Raw genomic sequence first — 17,655 nt, 5'->3', positions numbered from 1 at the left:
ATGCTTCCCATGGTTCCCCCTTCTGGTGATTGGGATTATTTTATTCATAGTGCAATTTCAAAATGTATGTGGCAAGGTAGGCGACCCCTGATAAAATTAACAAATGTCTTGGGGGTATGATATTTGTGTGTCTAGCTTTCTCACTCATCATTGTTCACGATTCATTCAGGATTATCCGTAATCATGGTAGCATCCACATTAATGTAGAAGTGTTTAGCGACATATTATGTTCTTATTTACAATAAAAGTGACTCTAAAATGACACAATACATTATTTACCATTTGGCACAACGTAATCTGAAAGACCCCTAAAACAAACAGCAAATGCATTCAACAAGTTTGTAAATTTGCAAGCTTGACATAATCATTGTGTGCTAGTAATATTGTACCAAATACTAAACTTTTGACTACTTTAATACACATATAAGTGCATTTGTCCGAATACTTTTGGTCCCCTAAAATGTATACAAAAGTGTTGTGATTTCTAAACTGTTCACCTAATATCTATGAAAATACCCTTAAATTAAAGCTGACAGTCTGCACTGTAACTTCATAGTCATTGTATCATTTCAAGTCCACAGTGCTGGAGTACAGAGCCAAAACAACAACAAAAATAGTATATACAGAGTATACAAAACATTAAGGACACCTGCTCTTTCCATGACATAGACTGACTAGGTGAATCCAGGGAAAAAGCTATGATCCCTTATTGATGTCACTTGTTAAATCCACTTCAATCAGTGTACTGTAGATGAAGGGGAGGAGACAGGTTAAAGAAGGAATTTTAAGCCTTGCGACAATTGAGACACGGATTGTGTATGTGTGCCATTCAGAAGGTGAATGGTCAAGGCAAAATATTTGAGTGCCTTTGAACGGGGTATGTTAGTAGGTGCCAGGTGCACCGGTTTGTCAAGACATGTTGGCTGGGTGGGGTTGGGGGAATGGGATGGGATGGGAGGTTGGGGGGAGGCCGACTTATTTTTTTAAATATAGACTGTTTATTGAATTTATTATTACTGAAACTTTATAATATGTTCAAAATGATCAAATACTTAGTAGTTATGTACCTTTTTGTAAACATTTTTTTGGTAATACTTTACTTGACACCGGCATCATAACACGTTATGACATGGTCATAACCATGTCCTAATATTTATATAATAATATTGTATTAATATTATTATATTAATAATATAATATAATATATAATATTATATAATATAATATTGTATTAATATATTATAATATAATATTATAATCTATATTATCACGACGCCAGGACAGCGGAGTCAATCACCACCTTCCGGAGACACCTGAAACCCCACCTCTTTAAGGAATACCTAGGATAGGATAAAGTAATCCTTCTAACCCCCCCCCCTTAAAAGATTTAGATGCACTATTGTAAAGTGGTTGTTCCACTGGATATCATAAGGTGAATGCACCATTTTGTAAGTCGCTCTGGATAAGAGCGTCTGCTAAATGACTTAAATGTAAATGTAAATATTTCACAACAGCTGACCTGTCACCTGTTGTGACATATATTGCATCATTTTATGGCTGATTATGACACCTACATTCATTCAAATGTATTTTTTTAAACAAATGTTTATTTTCGTTTGAAAGTTTTTTTCTTAAGTCCTTTGTTGTTGTTGGAATTTTTTACAGTCATGTTTTTTTTCAATCATAATTTAAATAACTTGCAGAAAATACACTTTATGACACTGTCATGAAGCATTATGACCATCTTGTGTCACTTGGACTAAGAAAATGCACTTTGACCCTGTCAAGAAGCATTATGACCATCCCGTGCCATTTTACTTGGACTAAGAAAGTACACTTTATGACAGCATTGGGGAGGTGCATGTTTGACATCAATGTGTGTGTAATTACAATGATAATTTAACATGGTCAATTTCAGAAAGTGTTATATGTCATAAACATACTGTTGACAAGTCGGCTGTGGTGTAATGGAATGTTTTGCCGTGTGTGGAAGGATTTGTGGGTTTTGACACTCTTATGTAGGTGTCATAACAGCCATAAAATAACTACCGTGGTAGGTTTTGTGGCATTTGACACTCTTATGTAGGTGTCATAACCAGCCATAAAATAATGCAATATATGTCCCAACATATCTAAATATTTGTGTCATGATAGTATTATGACCATATTATGAAAGGTTATGTCAGCTGTTATGACACATTTTGACATGGTTATGACTGTGTCATAAAGTGTTATGACACTTGGTGTCAAGTAAAGTGTTACCATTTTTTTTAAATCTTGTGGCAGCCCACAGGTACAGTGTTGGAAGTAATTAATAGAAAATACTGTATATGAACAGAATATTAAATACATATTGTCACAAAAAAATGTGATTACTTAAAGACCACCTTTTTAGCTGACCTTATACTTAGTGTGCTTTTAGTCATACTATCTGTTTTATCCCATTCTGTATCTTATTTACTTGTATTTATTTTATTTTCTCTATTTAATAATTGTTTTACTATTTTGATTCATCTCATTTAGAAAACGTTTTAGTTTTTTTATCTTTCTCAACTTGTATTATTCTATTTTGTTAAGCACTTTGAAGTACATCCAGAGTAAGCAATGTACTCTATTTTTTGATTAAGAGAGACATTTAGAAGCCATTTCTCCATGAGTTTTCACCTCTGTAGCTAGGTTTCCACCCAATTGGCGACATTTTCATGCGAATATTTAAAAATGTGCAAAAAGAAAATATGCACATTTTCCCACCAGTGGTATGTTTCCACCAAACTGACTTGTTGCAGATTAAAATCAGTGCCTGATGATGTGGTGCACACAGTTTTTAGGTACTGAATAAAAATCTAAAGTTCAATGTGTTTCCATCGCACTTTCAACTCTACCGATAGCTTTGTCACACAAAAACTCTGTTAAATAGCAAATGTGCCTACTCTGGTCATGGCACATGTGCTCTAGGCAAAAACTTGCAGATACAGTGCAGGTAGGCTTGTCTACCTGATGAGATTTTATGGATAAGAGTGAGAATATTTGTATTTACAATGTATTCAGACCCCTTCATTTTGTTACTTTATCCTCTTACATCTAGACGTTCCGCTAGCGGAACACCTGCTCCATTATCCAATGATGGGCGTGGCGCGAAATACAAACTCCTCTAAAATACAAAAACTTCCATTTTTCAAACATATGACTATTTCACAGCATTTTAAAGATAAGACTCTCCTTTATCTAACCACACTGTCCGATTTCAAAAAGGCTTTACAACGAAAGCAAAACATTAGATTATGTCAGCAGAGTACCAAGCCAGAAATAATCAGACACCCATTTTTCAAGCTAGCATATAATGTCACAACAACCTAGAAGACAGCTAAATGCAACACTAACCTTTGATGATCTTCATCAGATGACAACCCTAGGACATTATGTTATACAATACATGCATGTTTTGTTAAATCAAGTTCATATTTATATCAAAAACCAGCTTTTTACATTAGCATGTGACGTTCAGAACTAGCATACCCCCCGCAAACTTCCGGGGAATTCGCTAACATTTTAGTAAATTACTCACGATAAACGTTCACAAAAAGCATAACAATTATTTTAAGAATTATAGATACAGACCTCCTCTATGCACTCGATATGTCCGATTTTAAAATAGCTTTTTGGTGAAAGCACATTTTGCAATATTCTAAGTACATAGCCCAGGCATCACGGGCTAGTTATTTAGACACCCGGCAAGTTTAGCACTCACCAATATCAGCTTTACTATTATAAAAGTTTCATTACCTTTTGTTGTCTTCGTCAGAATGCACTCCCAGGACTGCTACTTCAATAACAAATGTTGGTTTGGTCCAAAATAATCCATCGTTATATCCGAATAGCGGCGTTTTGTTCGTGCGTCCCAGACACTATCTGAAATGGTAAATCAGGGTCGCGCATGGCGCTATTCTTGACAAAAAAAATCTAAATATTCCATTACCGTACTTCGAAGCATGTCAACCGCTGTTTAAAATCCATTTTTATGCCATTTTTCTCGTAAAAAAGCGATAATATTCCGACCAGGAATCTCCTTTTAGCTAAACTGAGGAAAGTAAACAAACTTTCGGTCGACGCGGGCACGAGCCTGAGTCTCACAGTACTGTAACCAGCCACTACCCAAACGCGCTACTTTGTTTCAGCCAGAGCCTGCAAAGCCACGATTCAGCTTTTTACCGCCTTCTGAGACCCTATGGCAGCCATAGGAAGTGTCACGGGACAGCTAAGATCCTCACTCTTCAATAAACAGAGACAAGAACGACACCTTGTCAGACAGGCCACTTCCTGCCTGAAACCTTGTCATGTTTTTGCCTGCCAAATGAGTTCTGTTATACTCACAGACACCATTCAAACAGTTTTAGAAACTTTGGAGTGTTTTCTATCCATATGTAATAAGTATATGCATATTCTAGTTACTGGGTAGGAGTGGTAACCAGATTAAATCGGGTATGTTTTTTATCCAGCCGTGAAAATACTGCCCCCTAGCCATAACAGGTTATAGCCTTATTTCTAAAATGGGTAAAAAAAAAAGTTAAACTATGACAAATTTGAAAATCATATTTTCAATTTTTTTGCCAACATATTACAAATAAAAAAACAGAAATACCTTATTTATGTATTTACGTATTCAGACCTTTTGCTATGAGACACGAAAATGAGCTCAGGTGCATCCTGTTTCCATTGATCATCCTTAAGATGTTTCTACAACTTGATTGGAGTCCACCTGGGGTAAATTCAATTGATTGGACATGATTTGGAAAGGCACACACCTGTCTATATAAGGTCCCAGAGTTGACAGTGCATGTCAGAGCAAAAACCAAGCCATGAGCTCCAAGGAATTATCCGTATAGCTCAGAGACAGGATTGTGTCGACGCACAGATCTTGGGAATGGTACCAAAATATTTCTGCAGCATTGAATGCCCCAAGAACACAGTGGCATCTATCATTCTTAGACAGAAGTTTGGAACCACCAAGACTCTTCTAGAGCTGGCCTCCCGGCCAAACTGAATAATCAGGGGAGAAGGGCCTTGGTCAGGGAGGTGACCAAGATCCCGATGGTCGCTCTGACAGAGCTCCAGAGTTCCTCTGTGGAGATGGGTGAACCTTCCAGAAGGACAATCAATATTCTCCGGTCTGATGAAACCAAGACTGAACTCTTTGGCCTGAATGCCTAGCGTCATGTCTGTAGGAAACTTGGCACCATCCATATGGTGAAGCAGGCACTGGGAGACTAGTCAGGATCAAAGGAAAGATGAATGGAGCCAAGTACAGAGAGATCCTTGATGAAAACCTGCTCCAGAGCGCTCAGGACCTCAGACTGGGGTGAAGGGTCACCTTCCAACAGGACAACAACCCTAAGCATACACCCAAGAGAACGCAGGAGTGGCTTCGGGATGAGTCTCTGAATATCTTTGAGTGGCCCAGCAAGAACCCGGACTTGAACCAGATCGAACATCTCTGGAGAGACCTGAAAATTGCTGTGCAGCAACACTCACCATCCAACCTGACAGAGCTTGAGAGGATCTGCAGAGAAAATGGGAGAAACTCCCGAAATACAGGTGTGCCATGCTTGTAGCGTCATACACAAGCACACTCGATGCTGTAATCGCTGCCAAAGGTGCTTCAACAATGTACTGAGTAAAGGGTGTAAATACTTATGTAAATGTTATATTTCAGTTTTCTTTTTCATAAATTAGCAAACATTTGTAAAAACCTGTTTTCTTTGTCATTATGGGGTATTGTGTGTAGATTGATTGATAGAAAAAAATGATTTAATACATTTTACAATTAAGACTGTAACGTAACAAAATGTGGAAAAAGTCAAGGGGTCTGAACACTTTCCGAAAGCACTGTATTTAATATGTACCCTAATAAACTGCATGATTTCCCGAGTTGTAGTAGGAGGACCACAAACCATATCATTGCGTGACTCCAAGTTTACTTTAACATGATGGTTATTATATCAATATTTGCCATTTCTCGCCTAATGCATTTTACTGACACAAAAATAGATCCCACCACGTCAAACAAACAGATGATCTGTCTGCAATTATAACATTTTACCTAAACTTCCTGTTCCATCATAGCTGTCATGATTTTATTTTATACTGTATGACTTTATTCACATTAAAACTGTGGATGGAAACGTGGTTTGTGTCTCACTTGAGAGTGTTTGTTACTACATAATCAGAAGAAGTGGTGCACTCATAACTATGAAGTATTTAAAAAAGTTTAAAAAAATTCAAAGCGGCAACCAGCAGTTGAAACAATAGCAAAGCGTTTTCCCCGCCCGTTTCAGTAAAAAGCTGAGGGTGTCAGGTATGCGTAAGTGGCTGCAAGGGAGTCAGGCGCAGGAGAGCAGGTAGCACACGGAGCCTTTTATTCAGTCGAACCAAAGCACACGGCACAATGAACATGAAATACAAAATGGGTATACATAACCCAGCACAACCAGACTAACGTGCACATACATCAACACAGATAAACAGTACCACACAAAGACATGGGGGAAACAGAGGGTTAAATACACAACACATAATGAGGTACAATGAGAACCCGGTGTGCGGGAAAAAACGAGACAGAACAAATGGAAAATGAAAAATGGATTGGCGATGGCTAGAAGGCCGGTGACGTCGACCGCCGAACACCGCCCGAACAAGGAGAGGCATCGACTTCGGAAGAAGTCGTGACAGAGGGACTGGGCTGGAGAAATGTAACCACTCTTAAATTCATAGTCAGAGCTATGGATGCAAGGACTGACCATCCATTATATAAAAATGATAGTTTGAACCATATTTTAAAGCTTTATAGTATTTGTTTACATTTACTTTGTTTAAAACATTGGAGTTAAACAAGCTCAGGCCTAGATTCAATCAAATCAAGCATTAACTGGTGATAACCGACACCTGCATTGGTGATGGTTTGGTGGTGTCGGAGGTGTAACTGCATTGGAGCTGTCAAATCGGTGAGCAGCTGCTCTTGATCATTGTCACGAAGCCACACTCATCCCACTCATGTTAGAAGTTCAGAACGAGAAAATGTAGGCTATATAGAAATAATGACGCTCAAATTGACTATCATTCAACTAAATATTGAGGATTTCTATCAGCCTAATCGAGGTGTAGATTACATCTTACATTCCAGTGTTTGCTTGAAAACAAGGCTGCGTTGGATTTATCTCAATGCGACTCCGTGCTGCCAATGTCAATGTCAGCTTTAGGTATAATGCCATGAGCTGCTTGTGGATTTGACAGATCTAAGTAAGTTCCAACTCGGACACCGTCAAAACATCAGCTATGAGGATATAGGCTCAAATGGATCTGATTGAATTAGGCTCTTATATTTTGGGTTCTGATGGGGTACAACAGTTGAGCTAAGCTCATGAGGCACTAATAAGTTATATTCTTCAAGAATCAATGGTTACATATCATTCATTTATAAGTCCAAAAATGGATGTGGCAACTGCAGATTGCCCCTTTAAAGAATAAAAAGGTATAGCAGGCCAAGTGTCCATGGTTTTCATGTCTCAGCAAAAGCCTTGCTCACACAGCTAGCCTGCCTTGTCTTTCACACAGAACCTTTGTGTGTGTTTGCTTGCTTTGGTCACTGACAGCACATCACCTTATATCACATGCCAATATAAAGTAAACCTTTTCGTGTCATACTTTTTCACTTTTTTTAACATCTGTCTGTTTTGAATGCTTGCGATGTTGTTGTTTTGTTTTTTTGTTTACACTGTTTGTCCCATGGTCTTGTTGCCGTTCTACTTGGCCGATTGGCTGAATGAGCTAACCGACTCCGTGTTTGTTGTTCTTTTGTCTTTTTCTTTATATACCCCTCCCTCCATCCATCCATCATTACTGTATCACACCTCGCCTGCCTATCTGTGCCTGGGTGTCTCTCTCGCTGCTCGCTTTGTGGCTGTATGCTCTGCGTTGAATCTGCATGTGTGGGCATTTGTGTGTGTGTTCGTCTGTGTGTCTTTGTGCACCCCCTGCTTTTGGTACTGTTCATATTATGTGTATGCTCCCTTCTTTCTACCCAAAATGTAGCCTCTCAGAAAGTTCTGTGTACCCCCCCCGTCTCCAGACTTTTCCCAGTCGCCCAACTCCAGCCCCTGCCCCTCCCCCGAGCCCCTTGCCCCCCACACCAACTGGACAGTTGCTCACCGCGCCCCCACCCCCAACTCCCTGGCCCCGGACAGCGGGCAGCTGCAACCACCCGACCCCAGAAACCAAACCCTCCCGGCCAAGCCCAAACTGCTGCCCAAGCCCCTTGCGTCCACCCACTCCAACCCCCTTCCGGAGACCCCCTCCCTCGGTCCAGTGATGGCGCCCACCAAGTCGGAGACCTCTACCCCCTGCCAGCCCCCATCCCCCTCCTCCTCCGCCACCTCTGTCACATCTCTCAGAGCACCCCCGAGCAGCCCCATGGGGCAGTGGTGCCCTGCTCTCACCACGCCCTCCCCCACAACCCCCCAGCTCTCTGTCACCCATGCCCACGACGCGGTGCCCCTCTCGCCCATTCGATGGCACCCCTTCCACCCAGTGGCGCCCTCGCCCACCCCCTCTCCCTCTCACTCGGGCACTGACTACGGTCCCAAATCTATCCCCCTCATACAGGTTACCCCTCACCCATCCCCCCGGGGCAGCCCCCTCCCCACCCCCAAGGGCACCCCTGTGCACACACCCAAGGAGAGCCCGGCGGGCACGCCCAACCCCACGCCGCCCCCCAGCCCATCTATCGGCGGCATGCCCTGGAGGACACGCCTCAACTCCATCAAGAACAGCTTCCTGGGCTCGCCACGCTTTCACCGCAGGAAACTACAAGGTACTGAGGGAGGAAAAAGCACAGAAATGGGTTTCCTAAAGCCTTCAAAGTTAAAATAGTCATTCCTTTTTGTTCACAATTCAGCTGCACAGCTGCGAGAAAACAATTATAAAATCAATGTTTGACAGTCAATCTTTTGTGAGTGAATGAACAACATTCGTTACATTAAGAACTTTGTTGTTCTGAGTATAGATCTGCAAGAGAAATAAAGTACTACTTTAGCTATGAAGGCTTTGGGAAAGCCAGCTCTGATTGTTACTTTATGAGAGCAGGCTGCATGCATTTGGGCTCCCGAGTGGTGCAGCGGTCTAAGGCACTGCATCTCCGTGCTAGAGGCGTCACTACAGACCCTTGTTCGATTCGAGGCTGTATCACAACCGGCTATGATTGGGAGTCCCATAGGATGGTGCACAATTGGCCCAGCGTCGTCTGGGTTAGGGTTTGGCTGGGGTAGGCCGTCATTGTAAATAAACATTTGTTCTTAACTGACTTGCCTAGTTAAATAAAGGTTAAACAAAATGCAACAAGCTTTTGATCCCCTCTCTAACCTTTGCGCTTTCTCTAACCTGTGACCTTGCTTCTCTCTACCCAGTTCCCACACAAGAGGAGATGTCCAGCCTCACACCAGAGTCTTCCCCAGAGTAAGTACCTTTACCTCTCCTCTCCATCTCAACACAACACACTCCTTACATACGACACACTGACTAACGTAACACACACACGCACACAAACACAGCATCACCCCAGAGTAAGTACCTTTACCTGTCTTCTCCAATTCCACATAACACAGTACACACACACCAACAAAGTAGTATCAATAGAGCCCTTAGGAGTAATAGTAGAGCCCTTACGACTGGGATCATCAACTAGATTCAGCCGTGGGCCAATTCTTTCTTGAGCGGATGGTCGGGTGGCCGGCACATAATTATAAATAATTTGTAGACTGAAAATTGACCGCAATAAGCCCAAACAGATATAATGTATAATTAAAACGCAATCATTTCAAACCTTGCTTACATTTATATACAATCACGTGTTTCTCTATTATGCGTTGGAATACTTGGGAACAGATTTCCAAAATTAAATCACTTGGAGCTGATATCCTGGTGTCGTTTCTGTCCAACAATGAAAATAAAATAAAAAGTTATGTGTGTGTGTGTATATATATATATATATGTGTGTATATATATGTATATATATATATATGTATGTATGTATGTATGTATGTATGTGTATGTATGTATGTATATATATATATATATTTATATTTATTTAAATTCAATAAAACTAGTTGGGGAACCCGGCTTAAGAGCAATAGAAGACAGAACTTAGGACCAATAGAATACCCCTTAAAAGACTTTAGGAACAATAGAAAATACCTTAGGAGTGATAGCAGAGCCCTTAGGAGCAATGTAAGAGTAAACAAAATATAAAGATGCTGTTGTATATCCTACCCTAGGAAATACAAAGGCAGCATCTCACCAGACTCATCCCCAGAGTAAGTATTCAGACTCATCCCCACACCACAGTTCTCTCGCTCTCTCTCTCTCGCACTCTCACTCTCTCTCACTCTCTCTCACTCATTTGGCAGGAGGTTAGATAATGCATCTCAGTTTCCACTTCATTTTGTGGGCAGTGTGCACATAGCCAATCTTGTCTTGAGAGCCAGGTCTTCCTACAGCGGCCTCTCTCAATAGCAAGGCTATGCTCACTGAATCTGTACATTGTCAAAGCGTTCCCCTTAAGGATCGGACCCTTTTTCGCCTAAAATGACATACCCAAATCTAACTGCCTGTAGCTCAGGATCTGAAGCAAGCATATTCTTGATACCATTTGAAAGGAAACACTTTGAAGGTTGTGGAAATATGAAATTAATGTATGAGAATATAACACATTAGATCTGGTAAAAGATTTTTTTAAATTCCCCCATCATCTTGAAATGCAAGAGAAAGGGTATTATATGATAACGTTTGGATATAAGACCGTTGGTAACTTACCAGCATTACTACCAGAAGTACGACTTTCCCGAATTGGATCCTTTGTTTATACCCCCCCAGGGCAATTGAACCCAGATGCTGCTCCGAGATGCCACCAGCGGAGAAGAGGTATTCGGAGTGAACTTCTAGTCCGACTCATAAGGCCTGCACACCATCCACCGCTTCCAAGTATATTACTCACTAATGTTCAGTGCCTGGACAATAAAATAGACAAGCTCAGGGTGAGGATCTCTTTCCATAGAGACATCAGGGACTGTAGCATACTCAGTTTCACGGAATCATGGATCTCTCCAGATATACTGTCCCTGTCAATACAGCCAGCTGGGTTCTCAGTACATCATGCAGACAGGAATAAAGAACTTTCTGGGAAGAAGAAAGGCGGTGGTGTATGGTTCATGATTAACTACTCATGATGTGATTGTGATAATGTACAGGAACCCAAGTCCTTTTGTTCATCCAACCTAGAATACCTCACATCAAATGCCGCCTGTATTACCTCCCAAGAGGTTATAGTTACAGCTGTGTATATTCCCCCTCAACCTGACACCACGACGGCCCTCAAGGAACTACACTGAACTTTGTGCAAACTGGAAACCACATATCCTGAGGGCACATTTATTCTAGCAGGGGATTTTAACAAGGCAAATTTGAGGAAAACACTTCTGAAGTTCTATCAACAGTACTCGCGCTTCAAAAATTCTCAAAATGTGTTACTCTCCCTTCTGGGCTGGCTACAAGGCCCTCCACCGCCCTCCTTTTGGCAAATCAGATCACGACTCTATTCTGCTCCTCCCTTCCTATAGGCAGAAACTCAAACAGGAAGTACCCGTGCTAAGGTCTATTCAACACTGGTCTGACCAATCGGAATCCATACTTCAAGATTGTTTTGATCACGCAGATTGGGATATGTTCCGGGTTTCCTCTGAGAATAACATTGACGTATAAACGGACACAGTGACTGAGTTCATCAGGAAGGGGATGTTGTTCCCACTGTGACAAAACGGAAGGCGCGGGCCATCGCATTTAATCACGTCAAGGTGACTGGGAATATGGTTGAATACCAACAGTGTAGTGATTACCTCCGTAAGGCAATCAAACAGGTACAACGTCAGTACAGAGACAAAATGGAGTCTCAATTCAACGGCTCAGACACGAGACGTTTGTGACAGTGTCTACAGACGATAACAGATAACACAGGGAAAACCAGCCACGTGGCGGACACCGACCTCTTGCTCCCAGACAAACTAAACCCCATCCTCGTCTGCACCTCCACTACGCTGATCCTCAACACAAGCCCCACGTGATCAGCCCGCTCCTGTATTCCCTGTTCACCTCCAACTCAATGCCCCCCAGGTTTAGCAATCATCAAGTTTGCAGATGACACAACAGTAGTAGGCCTGATTACCAACAATGACGAGATAGCCTACAAGGAGGAGATGAGGACCCTGGCAGAGTGGTGGCAGGAAAATAACCTCTCCCATAACATCAACAAAACAAAGGAGCTGATCATGGACTTCAGGAGACAGCAGAGGGAGCATGCCCCTATCCACATTGACGGGGCCGCAGTGGAGAAGGTGAACAGTTTCAAGTTCCTCTGTGTACACATCACTGATAATCTGAAATGGTCCACCCACACAGACGGTGTGGTGAAGAAGGCGCAACAACGCCTCTTCAACCTCAGGAGGCTGAAGAAATCCGTCTTGGCCCCTAAGACCCTCACAAACTTTTACAGATGCACAATAGAGAGCACCCTGTCAGGCTGTATCACCGCCTGGTATGGAAACTTCATCCACCTCTGGCCTGCTGGCCTCCCTACCTCTGAGGAAGCACAGTTCCCGCTCAGCCCAGTCAAAACTGTTCGCTGCTCTGGCACCCCAATGGTGGAACAAGCTCCCTCACGACGCCAGGACAGCGGAGTCAATCACCACCTTCCGGAGACACCTGAAACCCCACGTCTTTAAGGAATACCTAGGATAGGATAAAGTAATCCTTCTAACCCCCCCCCCCCTTAAAAGATTTAGATGCACTATTGTAAAGTGGTTGTTCCACTGGATATCATAAGGTGAATGCACCAATTTGTAAGTCGCTCTGGATAAGAGCGTCTGCGAAATGACTTAAATGTAATGTAATGTAATGTAATGAAACTGCACAGCCCGCAACAGCTGGGCTCTCTAGAGGGTGGTGCGGTCCACCCAATGCATCACCGGGGTAAGACTGCCTGCCCTCCAGGTTTAGCAACTTTTCAGACTACCCTGGCAACTTTTTTTTCAAACAGCTCCTAGCAACAAATGTAGCTAATTTTAAAAATGTATTTGGAACTTTTAGCAACTTTTGAAAAGTGACTCAAACGCTAAAATGCACGCATTTTCCCTCTAAATGACACAAAAAAACTGATTTTCTCTGTCACACACTCAGTCACAACACACGTTCCTGGCTGCAAAAGTGCATTGTGAGTAACGTTAGCAGCAGACGCCACTCACAATGCACTTTTGCAGCCAGACATGATAAATAACTACCAATACACTGCTTAAAACTATAATTGTTCAGAATGTGTAGATCTACTAGATAAAAATAAATAAAATGTAATTGTTCAGTAATATGTAATTGTTCAATAATTATGTGTTGTGTTTAAAAATACAAATAATTGATCATATAAAATGTGTTGTGTTTATATTACTTTTACAACACAAAAATATGTGACAAACAAATCTAAACTAACAAATGTCAAGTCATATTTTTCGCCGAGATGGCCAGTCAATTTGAGTAACGTTGTGTATTCTACGTAATGTTTTACGTTATTACGCAACGATATCACAACGTCATTTACCAACTTTTAGCAACAAATCGACCTGCCTCTAGCAACTTCCCCTGAAAATGAGTTGGCAAAACTGCCTCCAGGACACCTACCCTGAGCCACGGCCTGTTCACCCGACTATCATGCAGAAGGTGAGGCCAGTACAGCTGCATTAAAGCTTTAACTGAGAGACTGAAAAACAGCTTCTATCTCAAGACCATCAGTCTGTTAAATAGTCATCACTTGCCGGCTACCACCGGTTACTCAACACTTTAAAAATGGAACACTAGTCACTTTAATAATGTTTACATACTGTTTTACTAATTTCATATGTACAGTATATACTGTATTCTACTGTATTTTGGTCAATGCCGCTCTGACATTGCTCGTCCTAATATTTATGTATTTCTTAATTCCATTCTTTTACTTTCAGATTTGTGTGTATTGTTGTGAATCGTTAGGACCAGATAGCATTCTAGTTTGCTCTGTTTTGGACCAGCCAGCTCTGTCCCAGGACCAGCTTGCTTAGGGGACTCTTCTCCAGGTTTATCTCTCTGTAGGTGATGTCTTTGTTATGGAAGGTTTGAGAATCACTCCCTTTCAGGTGTTTGTAGAATTTAATTGCTATTTTATGGATTTGGATAATTAGCAGGTATCAGCCTAATTCTGCTCTGCATGCATTATTTGGTAATCTTTAATAGTTGATTCTAAGATTTGTATTTGATCATGTATATGTTTTTGCTGTTTGTTCTTTGTTATAGAGACAAAAATATTTGAGAAGTGGTTTATCCATACATCTCCAATTTGGATGGATAACTCTTCGTGTTGTTTGTTTAGTGTGTTCCAATTTTCCTAGAATCAGTTAGATTCTATGGATTCTTCAATTACATTGAGCTGATTTCTGACGGGCTGTTCCTTCTTTTTCCAAAGTGTATATCTGTATTGTTTTAGTGGTTTACATTAGTGAAGGCGTAGACTCAGGTTTTCTGGGTCTCTATGTTTTTGGTTGGATAGGTTTCTCAATTTCTTTCTTAGGTTTTTGCAATCCTCATCAAATCATTTATCATTGTTGTTAATTATCTTCATTTTTCTGCTAGACATTTTTTGATTTGATAGGAAAGCTGAGGTCAAATATACTGTTTAGGGTTTCTACGGCCAAGTTTACACCTTCACTTTTAAAGTGAAACGTTACGTCCAGGTAGTTGTCTAAAAGGGATTGAATTTGTTGTTGCCGTGTTGTTTTATCATTTCTTAATATTATTCAGTTCCTTTGGCTTTGATGCCTCATGATTGAGTATTGCTCTGTTCAAGTAGACTGTGATTTTTCTGTGATCTTATAGGGGTGTCAGTGGGCTAACTGTGAACGCTCTGATAGTCTCTGGGTTGAGGTCAGTGATAAAGATGTCTACAGTACTACTGCCAAGTGATTAGCTATAGGTGTACCTACCGTAGCAGTCCCCTCGAAGCCTACAATTGACTATATACATACCCTGCGGAGCATCTGGTACATGCCATTGGCTTGAGCTAGTGTGAGAGTCGGGGTTGGGCCTGTTTGCCTGCTCACGGCCTGGGCATATGAGTGACTCCCTCCTTGCGGGAGTGGGGGCATGGGGTGGGCCGAAGGGGAATAGGTCTTATTTGAGGGGGCCAATATGGGGTGTGGGAATGGTTAGTTTGTGGGGGTATTGATTGGTTGGGAAGGGGGTGTGGATGTGGCTGGTGGTTCTGTGGTCTGGATGTAGGTCCTCCCGGCGTGGATCCTCTAGTGTAGGTCCGGTGGGGTGGTCCCGCAGGTCTGGGAGAGTGTCTCGTTGGTCTGGACGGGGTGTCTGTTGATCTATTGCTCCTGTGTGAGGTGTCGGGGCTGTGCAGGTTGGTTGGTCTGTCAGACACTGTCCCTCGACTTATGGCAGGCAGCAATGTAGTGCGCTGCCAACACACAGCTCTCTGCGTTTTCCCCCAACAGGACGGGTAGCCTATCCTCATCAGAGAGGTCTTTGAAACCTTCAATAATGGTTTCAAATTTGGGGAAATGACACTGTCTAATTGTTTTATATTTTTTACATTTTGACAGGAAATGCGGTTCTGTCTCCGGTTCTGCTGTGTTTAAATGGTTGCACAGCCTTACCTCTACAGGGAGATTGCCCTTCTCAATGGAGTGGCTGTGCTCACTGAGCGTGTACTTTGTCAAGGTTTTTCTAAGGTTTTGATCAGTAACCATGGTCAAATAGTTTGCCATGATGTACTGTCAATTTAGGGCCAGATAGTGCTGTATTTTGCTTTGTGCTTGTGTTTCCTGTGTTGTAATTTTGTTTATTCTGATTGATTGGATGTTCTGGTCCTGAGACTTCAGTGTGTTAGTAAAACAGGTTTGTGAACTCAACCCCAGGACCAGCTGGATGAGGGGACTCTTTTCTTTGCTCAGGTCTTGGCATTGCATGGCTTGGTAATGATTTGAGAATGGGTCACTGTATTTTAGATGTTTTCAAAACTTAATTGCTCTTTTTTGAGTTTTTATTATTAGTGGATTATGGCCTAATCCTTAATGCATTATATGTAGTTTACCTCTGGACATGTAGGATAATGTTACAGAACCCTGCATGCAGGGTTTGAAAGGGGTGTTTGTTCCCTTGGTTAAAATCTTGTTTTGCAAGTGGACCCCACACCTCGCTGCCATAAAGTGCAATTGGTTCAATGACACATTCAATTCGTTTTAGGCACATTTTAATAGGTATTTCAATTAGAATTTGTTTTTTAATGGCGTAGAATGCCCTGTGTGCTTTCTCTCTCAGTTCATTCACTGCCTCATTTAGGTGTCCAGTTGAGCTTATTTTTAAACATAAGTAATTGTAGTGTATGCAGTACTCTGTATATTTTGTACTGATTGAGAACTTTGCTCTAATTCCCTGAGATCTGGATCTTCTCTGGAAATCATTATTTGTGTCTTTTGGGGGTTTACTACCAGGGCCCAGGTCCTACTGTACTGTTCTAGCAGGTCCCAGGCTCTGCTGTAGGCCATGTTCTCTCAATTCAATTTCAGTTCAATTTAAGGGCTTTATTGGCATGGGAAACATATGCATTACCAAAGCAAGTGAAGTAGATAATAAACAAAAGTGAAAATAACAACAAAAATGAACAGTAAACATTACACTCACAGAAGTTCCAAAATAATAAAGACGTTTCAAATGTCATATTATGTCTATATACAGTGGTTCTTCCTTTAAAAGTTACGAGCTTATGCCGCGACTGTTAGTGGTAGATGGTGGCTTTCTGTCATTGCACCACACTATCACAAGGGGGAGTTAGAACTCTGATCTATCGGTAGTCTAAATTGTGGCAATTTTCAGTCTGAGAGTTTCTCTTCTCTGGCACTAGAGTCCTTGCATCAGGCAACAACAAAAAAGCTGCTCGGCGTCCTGGAGTTAAGAGAGAACTTGGGTAAATACAATGAGGGAAAAACACGTGACTTGTGGACTGACAATTTTAGAAAAATAAGCCCAATGGGCTTTTGGTTTCTCCCCCTCTAAAAACAGGGGGAACAAGTCAGGAACTTGTCTGTCAGCCCTGCATTAAAGACCAAATTTGGTTAAAGAAAATTGTGATAAATAAAAATATATACCAGTTTCATTTAAGGACAAAAAAAATGACAGCTGTGCCATATAGATCGCAAAATAGTTGGGAAGAGATTTGATGTACCAATTCCATGGCACATGGTTTATGAATTGACATGCAATTTTCCATTCCTCCTGAAAGCCCTAATATCTCTCTGTCGCCCACATACACTTTATACATTTGCATAATAAAGCACTTAAAGGCTAACATGGGTTGATTTTAATACTTTTGACAGCCAAAAAATGATGTACAAAAGGGAAAATAAATAAACATAAATATGGGTTGTATTTACAATGGTGATTGTTTTTCACTGGTTGCCCTTTTCTTGTGGCAACAGGTCACAAATATTGCTGCTGTAATGGCACATTGTGGTATTTCACCCAGTAGAT

At 41.4% G+C, this 17,655-nt stretch overlaps 1 protein-coding gene across 1 annotated transcript in view; it reads left to right on the top strand.

Annotated features, from left to right (window-relative positions):
- The window catches only part of brsk2a (BR serine/threonine kinase 2a), a 572,400-nt gene that overhangs the window by 534,910 nt on the left and 19,835 nt on the right, over window positions 1-17,655 (top strand). The window contains exons 15-16 of the mRNA XM_082956614.1: window positions 8,123-8,863; window positions 9,456-9,504. Of these exons, the coding sequence (XP_082812740.1) occupies window positions 8,123-8,863; window positions 9,456-9,504 (790 nt within the window). The remainder of the gene's footprint in view (window positions 1-8,122; window positions 8,864-9,455; window positions 9,505-17,655) is intronic.

This window comes from Salmo salar, chromosome 10 (assembly GCF_965601325.2).
Source record: "Salmo salar chromosome 10, fSalSal1, whole genome shotgun sequence".
Classification (NCBI taxonomy): domain Eukaryota; kingdom Metazoa; phylum Chordata; class Actinopteri; order Salmoniformes; family Salmonidae; genus Salmo; species Salmo salar.
This window is presented reverse-complemented; position numbering and strand designations above follow the sequence as displayed.